Source organism: Scomber japonicus, chromosome 16 (assembly GCF_027409825.1).
Source record: "Scomber japonicus isolate fScoJap1 chromosome 16, fScoJap1.pri, whole genome shotgun sequence".
In the NCBI taxonomy this organism is placed as follows: domain Eukaryota; kingdom Metazoa; phylum Chordata; class Actinopteri; order Scombriformes; family Scombridae; genus Scomber; species Scomber japonicus.
The window spans coordinates 17,940,752-17,958,155 of NC_070593.1; the positions used below are offsets into that span (position 1 = coordinate 17,940,752).

The 17,404-nt window shown below is 42.8% G+C and overlaps 2 protein-coding genes across 2 annotated transcripts in view; one reads left to right on the forward strand and one right to left on the reverse strand.

Annotated features, from left to right (window-relative positions):
* Positions 1-5,238, forward strand: part of ttll5 (tubulin tyrosine ligase-like family, member 5) — a 53,295-nt gene extending 48,057 nt beyond the window's left edge. The window contains exons 31-32 of the mRNA XM_053335526.1: positions 659-741; positions 3,472-5,238. Coding sequence (XP_053191501.1) covers positions 659-741; positions 3,472-3,524 — 136 coding nt within the window. The 3' untranslated portion in view covers positions 3,525-5,238. The remainder of the gene's footprint in view (positions 1-658; positions 742-3,471) is intronic.
* Positions 5,239-5,284: 46 nt separating this feature from the next.
* Positions 5,285-16,249, reverse strand: tgfb3 (transforming growth factor, beta 3). The gene is made up of 7 exons (XM_053335525.1): positions 15,491-16,249; positions 10,824-10,987; positions 9,397-9,526; positions 9,135-9,242; positions 7,247-7,403; positions 6,470-6,623; positions 5,285-6,376 (listed from the first exon to the last, which is right to left on the reverse strand). The coding sequence occupies exons 1-7, from the start codon at positions 15,834-15,836 to the stop codon at positions 6,218-6,220; spliced, it is 1,218 nt and encodes a 405-aa protein (XP_053191500.1). The 5' UTR covers positions 15,837-16,249; the 3' UTR covers positions 5,285-6,217.
* Positions 16,250-17,404: the final 1,155 nt, after the last annotated feature.

Consider the following 17,404-nt stretch of genomic DNA (forward strand, 5'->3'; position numbering starts at 1 on the left):
GTCTGCTCCTGCTCTATGCTTCACCAGCTCTTCTAATGGTTTAACCCACAAAAAACACTGTTTGCTGTCTGATTATGTGAAAAAGGCTTTGTAATTTGTTGTCTATGATCTCCAGACTTCTCTTCAAAGCTCTTTGATATAAATACACTGAGAAAATACCATTGTATTCACTCTTCACCCTGTGGGAATGTGCCTTTTCTATCTATAGCTATGTTCCGCAGTGAAACACACTCGGTAATCAACAGAAAAACTTTGCCAATGTGAAAATCACATCACCCAGGACAAGAAGAAAGAATTTGCCCCTTTCTTGTCACAATAACTCATGAGAGGCACTCAGTAAACACTTAACCCCTACTGGGCTCCTCTGACTACACACCCAAGAGTGGCTATTTCAAGTTTGTTAAGTGGCTCATCCAACGTCACACACACGCACACACACACACACACACACGCACACACGCCATCACAAGTTGCCATTAATTATGTTTATGTTTTATATATTTGTTTAAATATTTATCTCAGAGTAGGACAATACACTGAGTGAGGTGTTTTGGTGATAAGCATGACCTTCTTAAATCCAGTTTGTCACTGCACAAGACCACAGGGGAAGGGTCTTTCTTTTCTCTCCACTCACACGTATCTTGTGTATGATTAACAGGCAGACGTCCATGGAGAGTTCAGCCAGTGGAACCGTGTCCAGCGACCAGCATATGGTCTACGAGGCCATCTGCGGTAAAACAGGTGGGTCTGGTGCTGCAGTTCCACACGTGCTTAGTACCGTGCTGTAACTTGGCCCGCTGGCACTGCGGTCCTCGGCAGAGGGGAAGTTATGCCCTCTCTATGCCAGTGTCAGTGATTACAGGCATAGTGGACATTCCCCATGGAGGACTGATAAGCACCATGGGATATTTTTACCCAGGTCCTGCTCGCTCAGTGGTGCAGGGGATGTGTAGATGTATTCTGCACAACTACATTGTCATAAAAGTAACTATTGTACAAACTTTAAACAGAATCTCAGTGCAGAAGTTTTATTGCTTATCAGATTGAAATTACTTGTGCCGTTGTTCTCTTTAGAGTTCGTGCCAAGTAGAGTGGAAGCAGCCAAAACAGAGTGGGCATAAAAAAAGTCTCCAGTGTAGTAATTTACTGTTTGATCATATAGTCTCAATGTGTCCAAGACTAAAGGTCAGATTACTGCCGAAGGATAAAGAGGCATAACAGTGATGACATCTTTCTTTTGTAATGAGATCCAGTGATGGGGTATTCCCATCTGTTGGCCATTCCTCCCCAGTCGTAATTGCCATGCATCTGCCAAAAGCCTTGTCCAGTTGCGCCCCAGAAATCACACCAAGAGATTGAAAGTGTAGCTCAGGCCTTGCTGAGTTTATTGTGGGTAATACACTGCAATTGTGGGTGCATGCACTCATGTGTGTCCTGTCATCTTTCAGTACTTGCACAACTCTTTCCATCCTGAGTCGCCGGGAGCTGAGCAAAGTGTTGAGCTTATTGCAGTGAAATTAAGCAGTTTGCGCTGATGCACACATCTGTTTGCCTGATCAAGGTTTTTTTTTTCATACCATACATTAGCATTAGCAAATCACACCATTCATCACTTCATGTGAGTGTCACAGTCACAAAGCCGAACCAGAGATCAGTCTACATTTGTCCAAACTGAGCTGTCGGAAAAGTACGGTAGCTGCGCACCGCCCAAAAATATGTGTGCGTGTGTCTGTGACCAGAACATTTCTTTTCATTCTCCCTCTTCCCCCCTTAAGTATGAAGGCTGGCTTAGGTTAACAAACATCTTATAAACTCATCAATTACTGTAACTGGATCCGTTGGGAGCAGCTTCTGAATTTCATGAATGCATTTTTTCCATCGTTTAGGGCGCAAAGGGTGGGGGAGATGCTTCGCTTCTGACTTTTAAAACTCAAAAAAAAAAAAAGAGAGAGAGAGAGAGAAGAGAGAAAAAAAAATCCTAGTACCAAACCCAGTTAGCAGGGCAGGTTTATCCCAGCTTTGAGAATGGAAGTGGGAGTTGAACAGAGACTCAGTGTGGTTTAGGAGGGGGGGGGGGTGTTATTAGAAGGGGCACAGCCTTTGTGGAGCTTAGGAGTGAGTCAGGTCTTTCTGCCTGCCCAGTTTACCTTTGTAGGGAGATGACTGAGCTCCCCTGATCGACTCTGACAGGGAGTTAGAGCGGGTCAAAATGGAGAGCATTCTCTATGATCAGCTGTCAACCATCATTAATCACACTCTCCCTTTATCTCTCTCTTGTGCACTCTCTGCACTCGTACAGCTCTCCCTTCATCCTCCAAAAACTTTTCCTGCTCCTGCTCAACCCCCTTCTTTCCCTCACTTCTTGTGTGCGTCACTGCTGTTCATTTGTGACACGAAATGAGGGCAGAATTTTGATGAGGAACTATCAAAGCTTACAGGTTATATCGGCCACATGTGTTTTACACTCCTTCCCCTCTCTTCAAGTTCTCATGCCTCTGCAGCCGGTGACCGGGGGAAGATTTATTGCTTTCAGTTTGAGAAGGAAATGAAGGCTGCACTTGTGCCATATTAATAGGAGTGTGATAATGTCAGGACGAATAGCTTAAGCCTCTCTCTGTCAAAATGAGACTGTGTGGTGCCTTGTTGAGGGGAAGAAAGGTAGTTATTGGCTGTCATCCCCTTCTCAGATGTATTAAGCAAGCTTACGGTTGTTTAATTCAAAGTGTTTTCTTTAAAGAAAAAGGTGGATCACTTTCTTTGAGTCATGTATTTTAATAGTAGATAAGCAGATGTAATAAGAGATGTGTGTATATAAGAACTATTGTTGCAAAGATTCAAACTGTTAGTTATGGTGGATCACAGTCACACCTGTCAGATCTTTTGGGTTAATTTGCTGTCGATTCAACGCTTTGCATCATTTGTTTGACATTTTTAGCTCTAAGTGTCATTTGGAGTGAGGATTGTAAGAGAGAATATTGTCCCTTTATCTCCCTTTTGCTGAGCTAGAGGAAGCTGCTTCCAGCGGTCATGTCATCGGATTGGAAGTCAGGGAGATGTTTTCGTTTTCCAGCTCAGTCAGGCCCCACGGTGTAAAAGAGCACCAAAATAAACAGAGTGTGCAGAGAGGGAATGAAAGGGAATACTGTTTGGGAGCACAAACACGGCAGCTCTAACTGTACTTGGAATGCCTTTTCTACTGGATGCCTGGCCGAGCGCCAGGCGATAGGATGAGGGGCTGTGAGTGAAGGGACCGCCAGACAAAAGGCTGAGCTGACTGAGCAGATCTGTCGGTCTTCCCCATGTTCAGGTCTAAACCTGACCATCGACCACCTTGACCATTAATAATTAAAAGAATCAACACAACATCCACCACTTCATAAGGAAGTCTTTGACCTGAACATTTCAGTTTGTTTTTGGAGTGCTGCCCTTCCACCTCCTTTATTCATTTTTCTCTCATGTGTTGCTTCTCAGGTCTTTCTGTGTACCGCAAGCTGTTCCAGGCCCAGGAGCCTGGTCAGAGATGACAGGAAGGTGACCAGAGGCACATCCTGCCGCTCTGCTGGCCCGACAGGTGTCTCTGCATGTAACTGCATACCCCACATCAGGACAACAGCAACAGATGAAAGCATGCCAGACATCGAACAGGGTCCTATTAATTTCTCTCTGATACAGCCACAGACATGCAAGAGGATAGTCCGCCAGGCCAGGAATGCCCAGCTTTGACGCAGGTTGGGATTTTGTTGCGCAGCTCAACATCAGATGGCCTTTTCAGCACCCCCCACCACCCTCATCCCCCTTGGCACTCAGTCTATATCCCAACAGTTGCCCGCCCTCATTCTCTCCATGCTGCTGATGCCACAAAAAGATTTCACAGACAGATAGCCTTCAGCAGATGGTTCTTCGAGCCCTGCAGGCATTTTGCATGTGCACTCCTTGCCATTCATGTATATCCCCCCCCCCCCTAAAAAGTTAAACAAGCAGGTTAGATGGGGGCTTTGTCCGTGAGAGACATCTGATGAGTTTTTGACAAGTATTGTAGCCTGAGCAGTTTCTCATCTTTCTGCCATGAATGGTGAGCATGCAAGGAGGTTCCTTTCATGTGTGGCTTCTGGCATTAGACACTCTGACTCCCAGTCGTTGTTGGAATCCAGACAGTTGCCAAATCAGACTCTCACCTCTCACTCTGTCCTCACTAAAGGATGTGTTAAAGTATTGCATCCTCTCCTTCAAGGAACGAAAAGGAAATTCTGATTGTTACTGAGATTAGTTTCTGCCTTGTTCTCTGTTTTCAGTGATGATATAACATTGTTGCAGGATCGACAAATATTTAAGTTTTGTATCAAGAATACAGTTGTGGTTATTCCTGTGAACTGTTCAGAGATGTTGATGTTTTCATGGATGGATCGTATTTAATATTTTTTGTCTTAATAAGTAAATTATTGTGTTATTGCATTAACATTGTACATTGTCAAAAAAAAAGGCCTTCCAGGCCATTTCTGTAGCTTGAAGCATAACATAAAGAGGAATTATGGTTATGCACAGCCTTGCCTACAATGAAGGTTAATGCTGCACCACCAGACAAATATCCTTGTGGATAGTCTGTTGCTTGGGACCATATAGTGAGTTCTCTCAGGGTGTGTTAATAGAATATAACATCTCTATTATATATCATCAGATTTAGCATATGTTTATGATGACTTTGTCAGAAATACTTGAATTTCATGCATGTCTTTCTCATATCAGCTGATGATTATCATCAGAGTGGTTTTGCACAGATTGCAGTTTTCAACTCAGTACAGCAGTACTGTTTTTAATACACTTACTAGATGGTATTTTGTAAAAATTGCAGTGATTGATGTTAAACTTCATGTTGTGGATTTCCTGCTATTAAAACCAGTGCATGCTGTATTACAAGGATCCAACAGTAGAATCCAAATCAGTGTGTATATTCTACTGTGGTGATTCAGTGTTGTTTACAGTCCAATGTTTTAATCTGTTCTGTTCCTGATTGTTTACAATACACATGCATGGAAATGTAATATTTTTGGAATCATTTAAGCTGTTTGTAGCAAACAACAATGACATGAATATGTAGAATACATTAAAACATGCTGATTGTGTCAGTAAATGTACAGTATTTGTTCAACATTAGGTACAGTGGAAGTGGTTGATTTCTTCACTTTGGTCATCTAAATTTAGTCCATCACCCTTTAAAATAAAGTGCTCTAAAATACTTAATGCCAACAACAAAACCTCCAACAATAACAAAAATAGAACAACTCTATCCAACTGTCCATTTTTAATTAAAAAAAAAGTGTTTCCAAGAGTAATAAGAAAAAAAACATTTACAGTTTGTGATCTAGTTAAGTGTTCACGTAGTGACATACATTGTCTCATACAACAGAAAGGCTTCACTGTAAAATGAAACAATCCCTGGAATCACCATCCTGTTGCATTACAGAGGTAAACATAACCATGGAAATACTACTTTTGAATAAAGGTTGGTTTCCAGCATGTTTTCTTTTTTTTTTCCTAAGATCATTTTTTATTCAACGGCATTTAATCCTAAATAAACAGTGTAGATAGCTGCGGCGTGCACAGCCTCAGTTTCCAGCTCGGACATCCAAACGTGTCCTGTGTGTCAGGGCGGTGCGTGATTGGCCGAGGGATGTATTTGCTCTCAGCAAACCATTTTGTTTTACCCTCTTTGATCAAATCCTATCATGCTGAGTTCAGTCTGCATGCTAAGTCATTTTCTCTTTTTTGAATGTCCTTAAGAATGCAGTGGTCATCACGAGACAATTTTTTGTTCTGTTCCTCTTTCATTGAAAACAGGCTTTGGATACCATGAAATATCATGAACACTGAGGTACAGGCTGTTCGAAATGGTGGCATATGAAATAAAACACGAGAAACACTGATGAGAAAGGCGATTGCTGAACGTCAACAAGAGGTCTGACGGGTTCGAGGGCGCCGCTAGTGAAGTGGTGTTTGACGAGTCTTCTGGGTAAATGGTGCCAATGATTGTGAGCAGAGTGGTGGGCCGCATCTTGTCGGCAGGGTTATGATTTTCATGAGACAGCTCGGGCAAGGCTGAAGGAGGGGGAATGGAGGACAAACCGTACCTCTCCCTCCCCCCCTTAATCCCTCATACCCGCTCCTGAGTAGTGCTGGGAGCCGTCACATCCCATGTCTCTCGCTGGTGCCCCAAATCCATTTAGCTGCACTTGCAGGACTTGACCACCATGTTGGAGAGCTGCTCAACTTTTGGAGAGCGACCCACGTAGTAAAGGATGGTGAGGGGCTCCAAGTCCTGAGGGACACAGCAGGGTGAGGCAGAGGCCTCTGGGTTCAAGGTGTTGTATAAGCTCAGCAGCTGTAGAAGAAAGAGCAGAAGGTGAATGGGCTCAGCAAACACATCTCCCAAACAGATTCATGACTAACAGTGTGGTGTTGCACTTTGTCTCACCGAGCTGTGGGTGTTGTCGGCACTGCGTAGGTAAGGACAGGGGCCGGAGCAGAAGTTAGCATAATAACCTTCAGGCTGATGGATCCACCTCCAGCCCAAGTCCTGGCGGAAATTAATATATAGTGGTCGCACACAGCAGTTCTCCTCATAATTGCTGTAGACAAGAAAGGAGAAGGGATTACGCTCTTCATTTAACTAATTACAAACAAATTTAAGCATACACTTTCCTTCCTATGGCCTCTCTGCCAGAGATGAGAGAAGTTAAGAAATTCCACTCTTAGGTGTGCCCTTATTTTCCCTCTTGGAGTCAGCCCAGGTGTCTCGGTGCTGCCTGTCAGCCTGACAGAGGAAATCCAGAGCTGAGGAGACGGCGTGTAAGAGGAGGTAGCGTTTGCTAGTTCTGGGGCAGATCCTGACTTGTATCAGCTAATACCTCTGTCATGCTCGTCTAGCTGATTAACAAAAGCTTATCCTATGTATCCTGTGCCTATGCAATCTTCTTCTCTGCCATCTTCTTGATATGACAGCTGATATTTCCATTTCATGTTGCCTTGGCTGGTGTACAGTACAACTTGACAGTAAGACACCACCGCCCGCAAGGCAGTAATAGTGGTCACTTCTTTAACTATAGCCCACAATCTGTCTTCTAACAAGTAGTCAAATCTCCAAAATAGGCAGTGCAGGTGCAGCCAGAGACATTATTTTAGAAAGTTAAAGACAATAAACAATAGTCCAAGTGCTGCATTACATTTTCCAGGTTAAAGAAATGTGCCTTACTTGAAGCAGTAATTCGTGTCAAGTGCCCGCTTGCGCCTGCGGGAGGAGGACTGGGCATCTAGCCTGTGGGGAGGGAGCATCATGAGGATGAGGTGGGGGTAGAGCTGCTCCTTTGGTTTTTTCACACGGCTCAGATCGGCATAGTCTGCCTCCATACCTGCAGGAGCAAGTCAGTTAGTAAGGAGGATACCAAAAAAAACCAAAGATCTGTTGAGAGCTGACTCAAGTCAAACCACAGTTTGATTTTAATTAGTGTAATTTTTACAGGAGAATCATTTCCGGGCTGAGCTCCACTCATTTCATTTCTGGCTCACTTTTCACCCTTCTCCTTATTCAACACTGGTCCCTAACTTCCTTCTTTCCTCCGTTCTCCCCCCTGGGCCTACGTCTGCTCATCCAATCTACCCCTGATAGCTAAAGCAGTGGATATCTCAGGAGAGATGCTGCTGGTGGATATGTTGGCCCCTCTTTAATTCGGGGCCAAACGTCTGAGCGCCGTGGCAGCACATTCCTTGTGGCCAAGCCAGTCGGGAGTGTTCCCAGGACCGAGGGCCTGGGGGCCCCAATGCTAAGTGAGATACCAGATCAACTGTATTCCCATGCTCTGTGTCTCTCTTCTTTGTAGAAAGGAAGCCCATTATCTTACCAGAGAGACCTCAATGAGTATCGCTGCTTGAGGCACATGTTGATAAGTATGCTACACTTAAAAATATAGAATAAGTACAGTAAATGGAGTGTGATATAAAATACTTGACTTTAATTTAATCCACTGTTCCTTGTAGAAATATAGGGTCCATTCTGCCAACATGATAACACCAAATGTATAAAGAGTCTTTTTGGGCCATATCAAACATCATGAGTACTAATGACCAACCAATGAGTGTTAATATCCACTGATAACTAATTATCAAAAATGAATTCTGAGATTTTTGGAAACATCTGAAAATGTAACTCTTCATCTGGTCCTGAGATCCACTAATGCAAATCATCTGAAGACCAGCAATACCTCAATGGTGCTAATCACAGTAAACCTAACGTTTCAACAAACACAAGATGTCTATCTGGAAATGTAGGCGACTCAAACACAAATCAAATAAACTGATTTGTTATCCGGTCCTTGATCCAGAACACAAACTGGCAGAACATCTTTTCACAGTGAGTGATCAAAAACGGCGACAAATCCTGACAAAGTGCAGACTCAGTGAGCACATTCTGGTCAAAGGCCATGACACACAAAAACTTGGAAGCCTACAGAAGAAAGAGTCTGTACTCAATGCAGAACAGGAGAGACTGAGACTTACATGCAGTCACACAATAAGACTTTTAATCAGAGAAGAATATTTATAGACACCCAATTTACTGATCCCCAAGTTGATGAAACATGATGAAAGTACACAACCTTAGTTTCATCAAGAAGCAAAAAATATTTAAAGGAGCAGTTAGATATCTTAAGAAATATACGCATTTGATTTCTTGCTGAGAGTTCCATGTGTCCATTAAATATGAGTCTATAGCCAGCAGTCGGTTAGCTTAGCTTAGCATAAAGACTGGAAACAGTGGGCTAGCCTAGCTATGTCCAAAGTTAACAAAATCTGTCACTATGCCTGCCAAAAAATAATCTGGCACATAACCCTAGACCTTCTAGTAAGAACACCACACTACATTTGAAAACTACTGATCCTGACTCACTTATTATTATCTAATCAACTGTAACCATTGTTGATTTTACTTAAATGTCATTTTTCCTCTCGAGGACTGTTTTCTTTTCCCCTGATTCTAATATTCTTCATGTAGATTTATTTAAACGTGTCTGATTGGTTGACATTTTGGACACAACCTCAAACCATCTTCATTTCTCCCATCACAGAGGTATTAAATGCAATCTCACCTTTGAACTTGACCTCTAGCACCTCATTGGCATTCTCGATAATGTCACCGTTAGGCCTGAAAGTGTGGCAGGGACAATGCACACTGATCTCCAGGCCAAGATTGGTCTCTGATGGCGAAACAAAAGCAGAAGGATGTAAGAAGCTGACATTTTTCCTCCCTGAGGCCATTATCCTTCATTTCAAATGAACTTGTGCTCTCTGGCAGGAGAATTGATTTGTAATAAGGTGTGATGCAAGGAAAAACTGAGGTGTCCCACTCACGTCGGTACATCAGCCACTCCCTCACTGTGTCTGTAACATCAAAAGAGACCCACTCAGGCATTCCCTTGGTCAGGACGTTCTTGCCCCCAATGTAGCGCTGTTTGGCTTTGGGGTCGTCTTTCTGGAGGATCTGTGCGGAGAGATGAAAATGTGACCCAGCTGCATAAACTCTCTCCCTCTCTTTTACACACTCACACACACACATGCACACACACACACACACTGAACCAGAGCTGTCTGTCTGAGCCAGACTCTCCAGGATGCCTTGGGCCAAATGTCTACTCTTCATGGAAAAAGTGACTCCCTGTGTTGATATCCCCATTTTGCAAGTTAATGCCTGCGTGTTACCCTCCTGCCAATGAGAACCTGGCTGTCCTTCACATCAGCAGTTCAAACTTTGACTTGAGCCGGGCTCCCAGATGCAGTGTCACACAGTTCAGAAAGCAGGTATCTCTTCAAGCATTCATGTCCTAACTGTGTTATCATGTCGAGACCCCAAAGTAGGGTTGTAGGAAAATGCAATCTGACTGCAACTGTGCACCAGCACTTCTCTGAACAAAGGTGTTTATCAGTAGTGAGAAATATGTGTGTTTGGGTGGTGGGTATGAGCACTTAGCCCCACAGCAGAGCTAGGATAACCAGGTTCCTGAACATTGTCAGCATCTAATCTGTCTTCCTGTGGGAATGAGGGGCCGAGGGCTGCCAGCGTCAGCCCTATGCCAATCAGCTCCAGCCAGAAAAGTGTGGGGGCGAGCAAGCAGCTCCATTTACTCCCCCAGTGGGTGACCCTGCCTATATCTCCTCCTAGGCCCCTGGAAACAATCTGAGGGCCTGACAGTCTGTATTCAGCGCTGGCCAGAGTCTGCCTCAGAGGTGGTATGCAGTCCGGAGACGCTTGTCTCCCTGGCAGGAAATGTTGGAACCTGAGCATTACTCCTAGTCTCTCATGGGAGATTAATGAGGAAAACGAACCAAAAAAAAAGCCTTGCCACCCCACATACAGACAATCTAACAGATTTTACACACCACACACACAAAAAAAGCTCATAAACACAAAAACGCAGGTGCAGATCTATAAACCCCCTGTTGAAAGCATAATGCCTTACTTGATCTAATAAGGATGGACAACTGCTTTGAGATTGACAGCTCAGAAAGAAGAAATCGTCGAATGGTAATCTAGGGTTTCTCAAAGACGGCTGTGCAAGCTCTTAAATTCGCTCTAATGTAGAATCCATTTGACTGTAAGCACATGGAATAATGATCAGCGCTTGAAAAAGAGAAGAGAGGGAGTTGGACACCCTAATATAAATGTTTTCATCTTCCTCGCTGACCTACACAGGCTCTTAGCAATAAGCCTTCTAAGAGAAATAGAGCACATTACCCCCTGTGTTCTGCTAACAGTGGAAACCAACGGTCAGTTCACACACCTGGTAGAGCTCAATCCTCTGCTCGTTTTTCTTGGCGCCAGGGTTGGGGATCCGCAGAGCTCGAAACTCGGCCCGAAACAAGTTGGTGGAGTTCTTCTCCATGGTTGAGACATTGAAGCGGAATACCTTGGAGGTGATACCCCTAGGGCAGTAAGGGAGGTCATCTGCAGGTAAAATGGAAATGATGACTTAAGATTGGCTTTTAAAAAAAAGAACATAGAATAAGACTGAGTATCTCTTTTTCTTTTGTTAAATTCCCTTTAAGCTCTTATTCATCTGTTACCTCAATGTGTGCATGTTTGATAAAAGCCTACTTCCCACAAACATCTCTACAGGGGTGGATTGGTTTACCTTCCGATTACTGATCAGCTTTTTGCTGAGCATTTCCCACTACAAGTTTAGATAACTTACAGATTAAAAAAAAACATTTTTAACCATTTATAGCCCATTCCAGGGAGGCGTGAGCCATTACCACGAACCATCTGTTTATGCTTTGTGCGGTCCGAGTCAGCAACAAGTTGAAGTCATGAAATGAAAACCAAATGTCCCATGTGGTGGTTTGAGCAGGCTGCAGTGGGACGGAAGCACACTCCTCCCACCAACTCTGGAGCCCAACAGGTGCTCTGAGGGCTCAGACACAAGCCAAGTATTTCCCTTAAACCAAGAGGTTTAGCCGGCAACATGCGGGCTCACGTGCCGGAACTTGACAATACCTGAGTAACCACGGAGGAGGGCGACTCCATCATGGTAGTAACTCCACTGGGTGCATGCTTGACAAGCAATTACTTGTTGTACACCTTAACATGGCATGTGGGTGTGTGTGAGTGATAGCGTGCCACACTGACCTTTAGTGGAATCAGCTAAATAAACGGCCACGTTGTGATTCTATCTGAAAAGCTTCCTGTTGCACCGAAGCCTTACCCTTTTTATACCATAATACCACTGAATAGTTTATTATTTTAACAGGCCAAGCACATGCAGTGTTGAGCAAAACAAGCACATAGCAAACTTTTTACGAGCCAAGTGGAAACAGTCATTTACAGCCAAGCCATGGCTAATTTATTACCCCAAGCTTAAGCTTTATTACCAAGCCTCAGATTTGCTGGTGGTTAAAAGGGGCATTGCACCTTTAGCTGATTTGCACCTCGAGCTGTTTTTGGACAATGGAAACTCAGATGTTCGGCTGTTTCTGTGTCATCATGCAAAAGGAACTTGCACATCTCCAAGTATCTGTACTTCATTTGACCCATAATCCTATTTCAGCGTCCTCCCAGTCATTATCTGATATTTCCACAAAGTTTTTTTTGCAAGTTTCCCTATTTATAGGTGACCTTTTCAGCATTCATCCCCAGCCATATATCTGTCCAGTGTTTCCACACAATCTATAAGGAGGAAACCTCAGTAGCCTTTTCCTCCCCTCACTCACTGCCCCCCCACCTCACCCCCACCCCTCTGCCTCCCCCACAGAAGGTGGAAAGCCCCACTTCGAGGGGAGAGATTTGAAATTCTAATCAAGTCTTTGGTTTCCTTTTGGATGACCTCATTTTTCCCATTGCAATGGTTTTAGGTGGATTTCACATTATGGCTTATTTTTGCCAAGGGTCTGAAAGGTAATTTGTTCCATGTTGGCAAGTAGAGGGGATTGCTTGCATAATTAAAATGAAATACATTCACTAATTTTCTGACCTCTACAATTTTTACATGAGCTGTCTAAGACCAGTGTGGTCATGTTGACATAAACTTGACCTGTAAACTGTTTGATTAATGTCAAAAAGCCTGTCTGGGCTCCCACTTCTTCAATCATTGGTAATGATCCATGAAATATTTTGATATGTTAAATATTAGAGCTAAAATATGAATGTGTATATTTTAAACATTATAAACAAATCATATCTACTGTTATGACTACTGATTTAATTAAATTACACACTCATCTCAGATTCTAAATGAAGAATTTAGTTTTATGATGGGACAATCACATTAACACCCTTGCAAAAGTGTATTTATAGTCACATATAAAAGTCTGGGTAACAAAATGATGCCCAGTTGATTGATTTAATTCATTTAAACATACACAGGCTTTAAATGAGGGGCTTTGTGGTGAAGTTATACACGAAGGCCTGGGGACACATTTTTGAATAGTCGGCATAAAGTGACTTGTCCAGATGCTGTCGACCACACCTCACACCCTGACACACGCTCAGCCTCCTGAGTCTGGGATTGCCCTTTCCTCTCCTCTTTTCTCCTCTTTTCTCCTCTCTTCTCCTTTTCTCTCTGATAAAAAAAGTCTCGGGAATCACCTCTCTTTCCCCTTTTGCCTGGAGGATTGTCCGTGATGTCAGTCTCTCCAGTGCTTTGTGGAGGTAAACAAAGGAAATAGGAAGCATAAGGCAGCAGGTGCTAGCCAGCTGCTGAGGTGTCTAGACCTCATATGGGACAACACACATTTCTTTTGAAATGTACTAGTAGGAATGCACAATCTTCTAGGTAAATTGCAGTAGCCAATGTTAAATTCTTTTTACATTAAGTTACTATGATAAGGTTTTTAACTGAAATAAGCCTGGCCTCATTTCTCTCCTTCCTTCTTTTGGCTGCATGTACACTGACTGTAGCAGGCCGCTACAGTCGAAGAGATAATATGAAGGAGCTCTGTTCTGTAGAAAAACAACTTTTTTCCCACTTGATTAAGGATGAGAAAGCAAAAAATGGTAAAGGCGTGGGAGCTGAGGGAGAGATGCTGTTTTTTTGGGAACAGGCCAAAGACCTCTGTCTCCGTTTGTTCAGATGACATCATCTTTCTACTATCCCATATATCAGATACCCTGCTGTCCTCAGCGCTGGTCCTCATTTTTTACTGACCCAACACTGTCAATGATTGGCTTGAAATTTCACTGGAACTGCATAGTTCAATGTGCAAGGCTTGAGCTTTCTAATTTTAAGATCTGAAAGTCAGTGGTATTCTTTATGTGTCATCACAGCAAAGGTCACACTTGAGTTTGAATATATCTTCAGGCATTTCTTCAATAGTATTAGGTTTATGATGATAGGCAGTGAGGTATATAGGTGACATAAGGTACCACGCTGGTCTTCTAGGCACATCTGCATTGCTGCCCTGTGTCAGTTCTGCTTCATCTACTCATAAATACCAAATACCTTGATTTGCATTAGTAGTAATAGTCTAGGAAAAGTAGTCTAGAACGTGTGGCGCATTAAAGTATGAGAGCAAAGTTTCTGTTTAACTTTTTAACTGGGCATGAAAAAAGCATAACTTGACTCTCTTCCCAAACACTCCCACCTTCCAAAAACAGTGAATGTAAAACTCATTATATCCAGCAGGAATGAAAATGAACTACACTGCAAAATTATCAAGGTGACAGACATTATGTTCCTACATACTGAAACATGCCCTGCTCTCTTTAAGATTACACAATGGAAAGGAGGAGAAAAGGCTAATTAATGTATGTTGGCACCCGTGTTAATTTGGGTAATATCCTCCTTAGATAAGCTGTTTAGTACACTAAGTGTTGCCAGTAGTAAGTCAACCTCACGTCTTGTATTATCACCTGCAGTATGGGCTACAGCATGAGGCCAGCGTGATGTGTCCTGGGCATCTGGCCATCACTGATCCCACTCCTTAGACCTCTTGTTTGTTTTGGGAGCTCTGGCTACCTCTGACCAGTGGATAAACCCCGAGCTGTGTATTTTGAATGTCAGAAGCACTTTGTGGGACCTGTGAAATGGATTTGATTCAGGGCTTATGCTGGAGGCTCTGCTCAGTGTCGCAGCGCAGCATAAACACCTGTTGATTTCAAAAATGGTAACACAACGCACTAACCGTGAATAGGCACAAATCCCAACTCCTCCACTTAAAAAACAAACTGTGGAGAATCACGGCACCGAGTTACTCGGTGAGCTTCTGATTCTGATTTCTGGAACAATCAATGGACCATACTTTATACAGGAAATACCAATATGGATGAACAAGGGAATTAGATCATAACACAGAGCTACTCGGCTACTCACTACTAGACAGAAATAGGGAGAAATAGAAACGAGAGAGTCGTAACAGTGGATGAAAAATATTAGGAAACTCACGGCCAGAAAATGGAAATTAGTATTGGAGTTGGCAATAAATAGCTACTAGACTTAACTGCCTGAGAATTTCCCCCGCTTAGGAATGTATCAGACTTAGGCTGGAGTTCCCATGGCTTTGGTGTGAGGTATGTATGAGGAATGGTGCTCATTCCAATTAGACTGTTTACTTTGCCCTCTCCTTTGCGCGCCGCTCCACTGCTCACAGGCGCGTCTGTGCGTAAAAGCTGCACAGACACAAGTGGACTTAACGCCAGCTGGAAAAATTGGATCCCTGTTTTTGACTGTGTTGCCTCACTTATAATAGTCTTGTATGGTGGCCAGATAGAATGATTTAGTTTTATGGGCGTAAATTCATTTGCACAAGTGCGTTTACAAAAATATACGGCAAGGTATTTTGGATAAGGTTTGGGTATGTACAGCTAAAAAAGGTTAGCTGTATGGCTCGCTGCCAATTACAAATAATAACTATAGCCTATATTTAATCATCCACATCCAGAACTAAGTAGTATTGATAGTATTTATGCGAATTTACACACATAGTACAACAAACATCGCAAAGGCAGTAAACTTACTGTTTTCTGGTGGACCATTGATCATGTTGAACTTGTAAATCTCTTTGGCATAGTACTCAGTCTCCGTGTTATCCTGACCACAACTCTGCTGCCTGTCTCTTCCCAGCTCCTCAATGAGCTCCTTGGTGCTGTTGTAAAGGGCCAGAACCTGAAACGGTACTTGACTCGGACCTGTTGTTTGAGGAGGACTGGTCAGTCGGAGTTTACTGAGGATCTGTCCCCGAACCGCCTCTACTCTCTTTTTCTTAATGTGGTCAATGTCCACAGTGGTGCAAGTGGATAGCGACAGAATCATTGTCACACAATTTGAGAGGAGGAAAAACAGAAGTGCTTTGCCCAGATTCATATTTCACTCTGCGTTCACTCACAACCGAGGCTTGTCAAGTAAAAAAACGGAAAAACAAAAAACAAAACTAAATTCCGATTTGAATAGAATCCCCTTTTCTCTTTTCATTCAGGTCGTGAGTGAGTTCTGTTCCTGGAGGAATCCCATTTTCTCAAGTGCTATCTCATCTTTGCAAAATGCGCATTAGCATGAGAGCAAATCCGTGCCATTTCTGGAAATAATCTCAACTCTTCATCAAAACTCTTTATCCTACTCTTCATTCCCCCTCGCCACATACACGCATCCCTTCCCTTCTTCCAGAGTTTACAGGGTACCAATCTCTGCACCGCGGTTCAGTGTCTCCATTGCATTAAACTCCTTTCATCCATTTGTGCTCATAGAGTCAGTGCGTCTCTCTGCTATCTCCCTGCAGTCCAGCCTCAAACACACTCCAGCGCTTTCCCCTTTTCACTCATACTTTATACCCAAGCTGTGACGTTTCGGGGGAGGGGCAACCTCTCGGACAATAAAATCTGTCCCACTCTGCAGTGTCCTTAATAAGATTTCAAAACTTTATGTTGTCAAAGCTGATCTTGATTCAGACTTCACATGTGTTTTGATATTGAGCAATCTGTGATTTCGCAAGAGGGACAATAGGAATAAATCCATCTGAAGAGAAGCCATTTAGGCTAATTACCAATGAATAACACTTTAAGGTTAAAAAATGCACTCATAAAGTCATAAATCATGATTAAGTCTCAGCCAATAGGAACTATGATGGTCCTTAATTGGACTTTAATCACATAGTGGCCCTCTAACAATATCGACAACATCCCATATAAAGTTCAGTTGAACATACAACGCATATAGAGAGCCAAAGCTAATAAATGGATCTTGAAGGTGCACAAGGGAGTCCAGCCGGCTGTTGTGATGTGTTTAGATGCTGCTACCGTTCAGCTTCTCCCTATAGACATAAAAACATACACAACAGCGACATCTAGCGGACATGTGGGGCAACCTCAGGTCATTTTTCTTTATATCCTCTCTGTGTATGTGTGGACTGTAACTGAAGCAGCCAGGCCACTACTGACAAAACACAACATTTTTCCCCTTCATTAAGTGCGAGGAATCTGTATTAAAGATGTGGGGGAGATGATGTTTGTTTGGTGAAAGGTCAACGATATCTCTGATTGTTTAGATGACATCATTCTACTATCCCATAGGCTATATTTGATGTTGTCCTCATCGCTGGTCCTCGTACTGACCAAACACAGTCATAATTGGCCCCACCTCTTACTGCAACCGCATATTTCAATGATTAAGACAGGAACTTAATTCGTACGATGGTAACAAACATACAGATGGTTATCCTTCACTAATGTTTGGTTAATGATTATACTATGATGTTATAAAAAAAAAAGGACCAGGAAACGGACCATTTAGGGTGCTGCTGAGCAATGAAATGTGTATGCATTAATGATGATAATGAATAATAATCATACTCGGTGAAATCATGTACAAAGTTATTGTAACTTTATAATACATACATATATTTTGTATTTTATTAGTTTATTAAATTCATTCACAGC

Coding starts and splice junctions, on each gene's coding strand:
- tgfb3 (XM_053335525.1), bottom strand. CDS start 15,836: ATGAATCTGGGCAAAGCACTTCTGTTTTTCCTCCTCTCAAATTGTGTG. Junction 10,988..15,490: donor CAATGGTCCACCAGAAAACA/GTAAGTTTACTG, acceptor TTTTACCTGCAG/ATGACCTCCCTTACTGCCCT. Junction 9,243..9,396: donor GGAGTGGCTGATGTACCGAC/GTGAGTGGGACA, acceptor TTTCGCCATCAG/AGACCAATCTTGGCCTGGAG.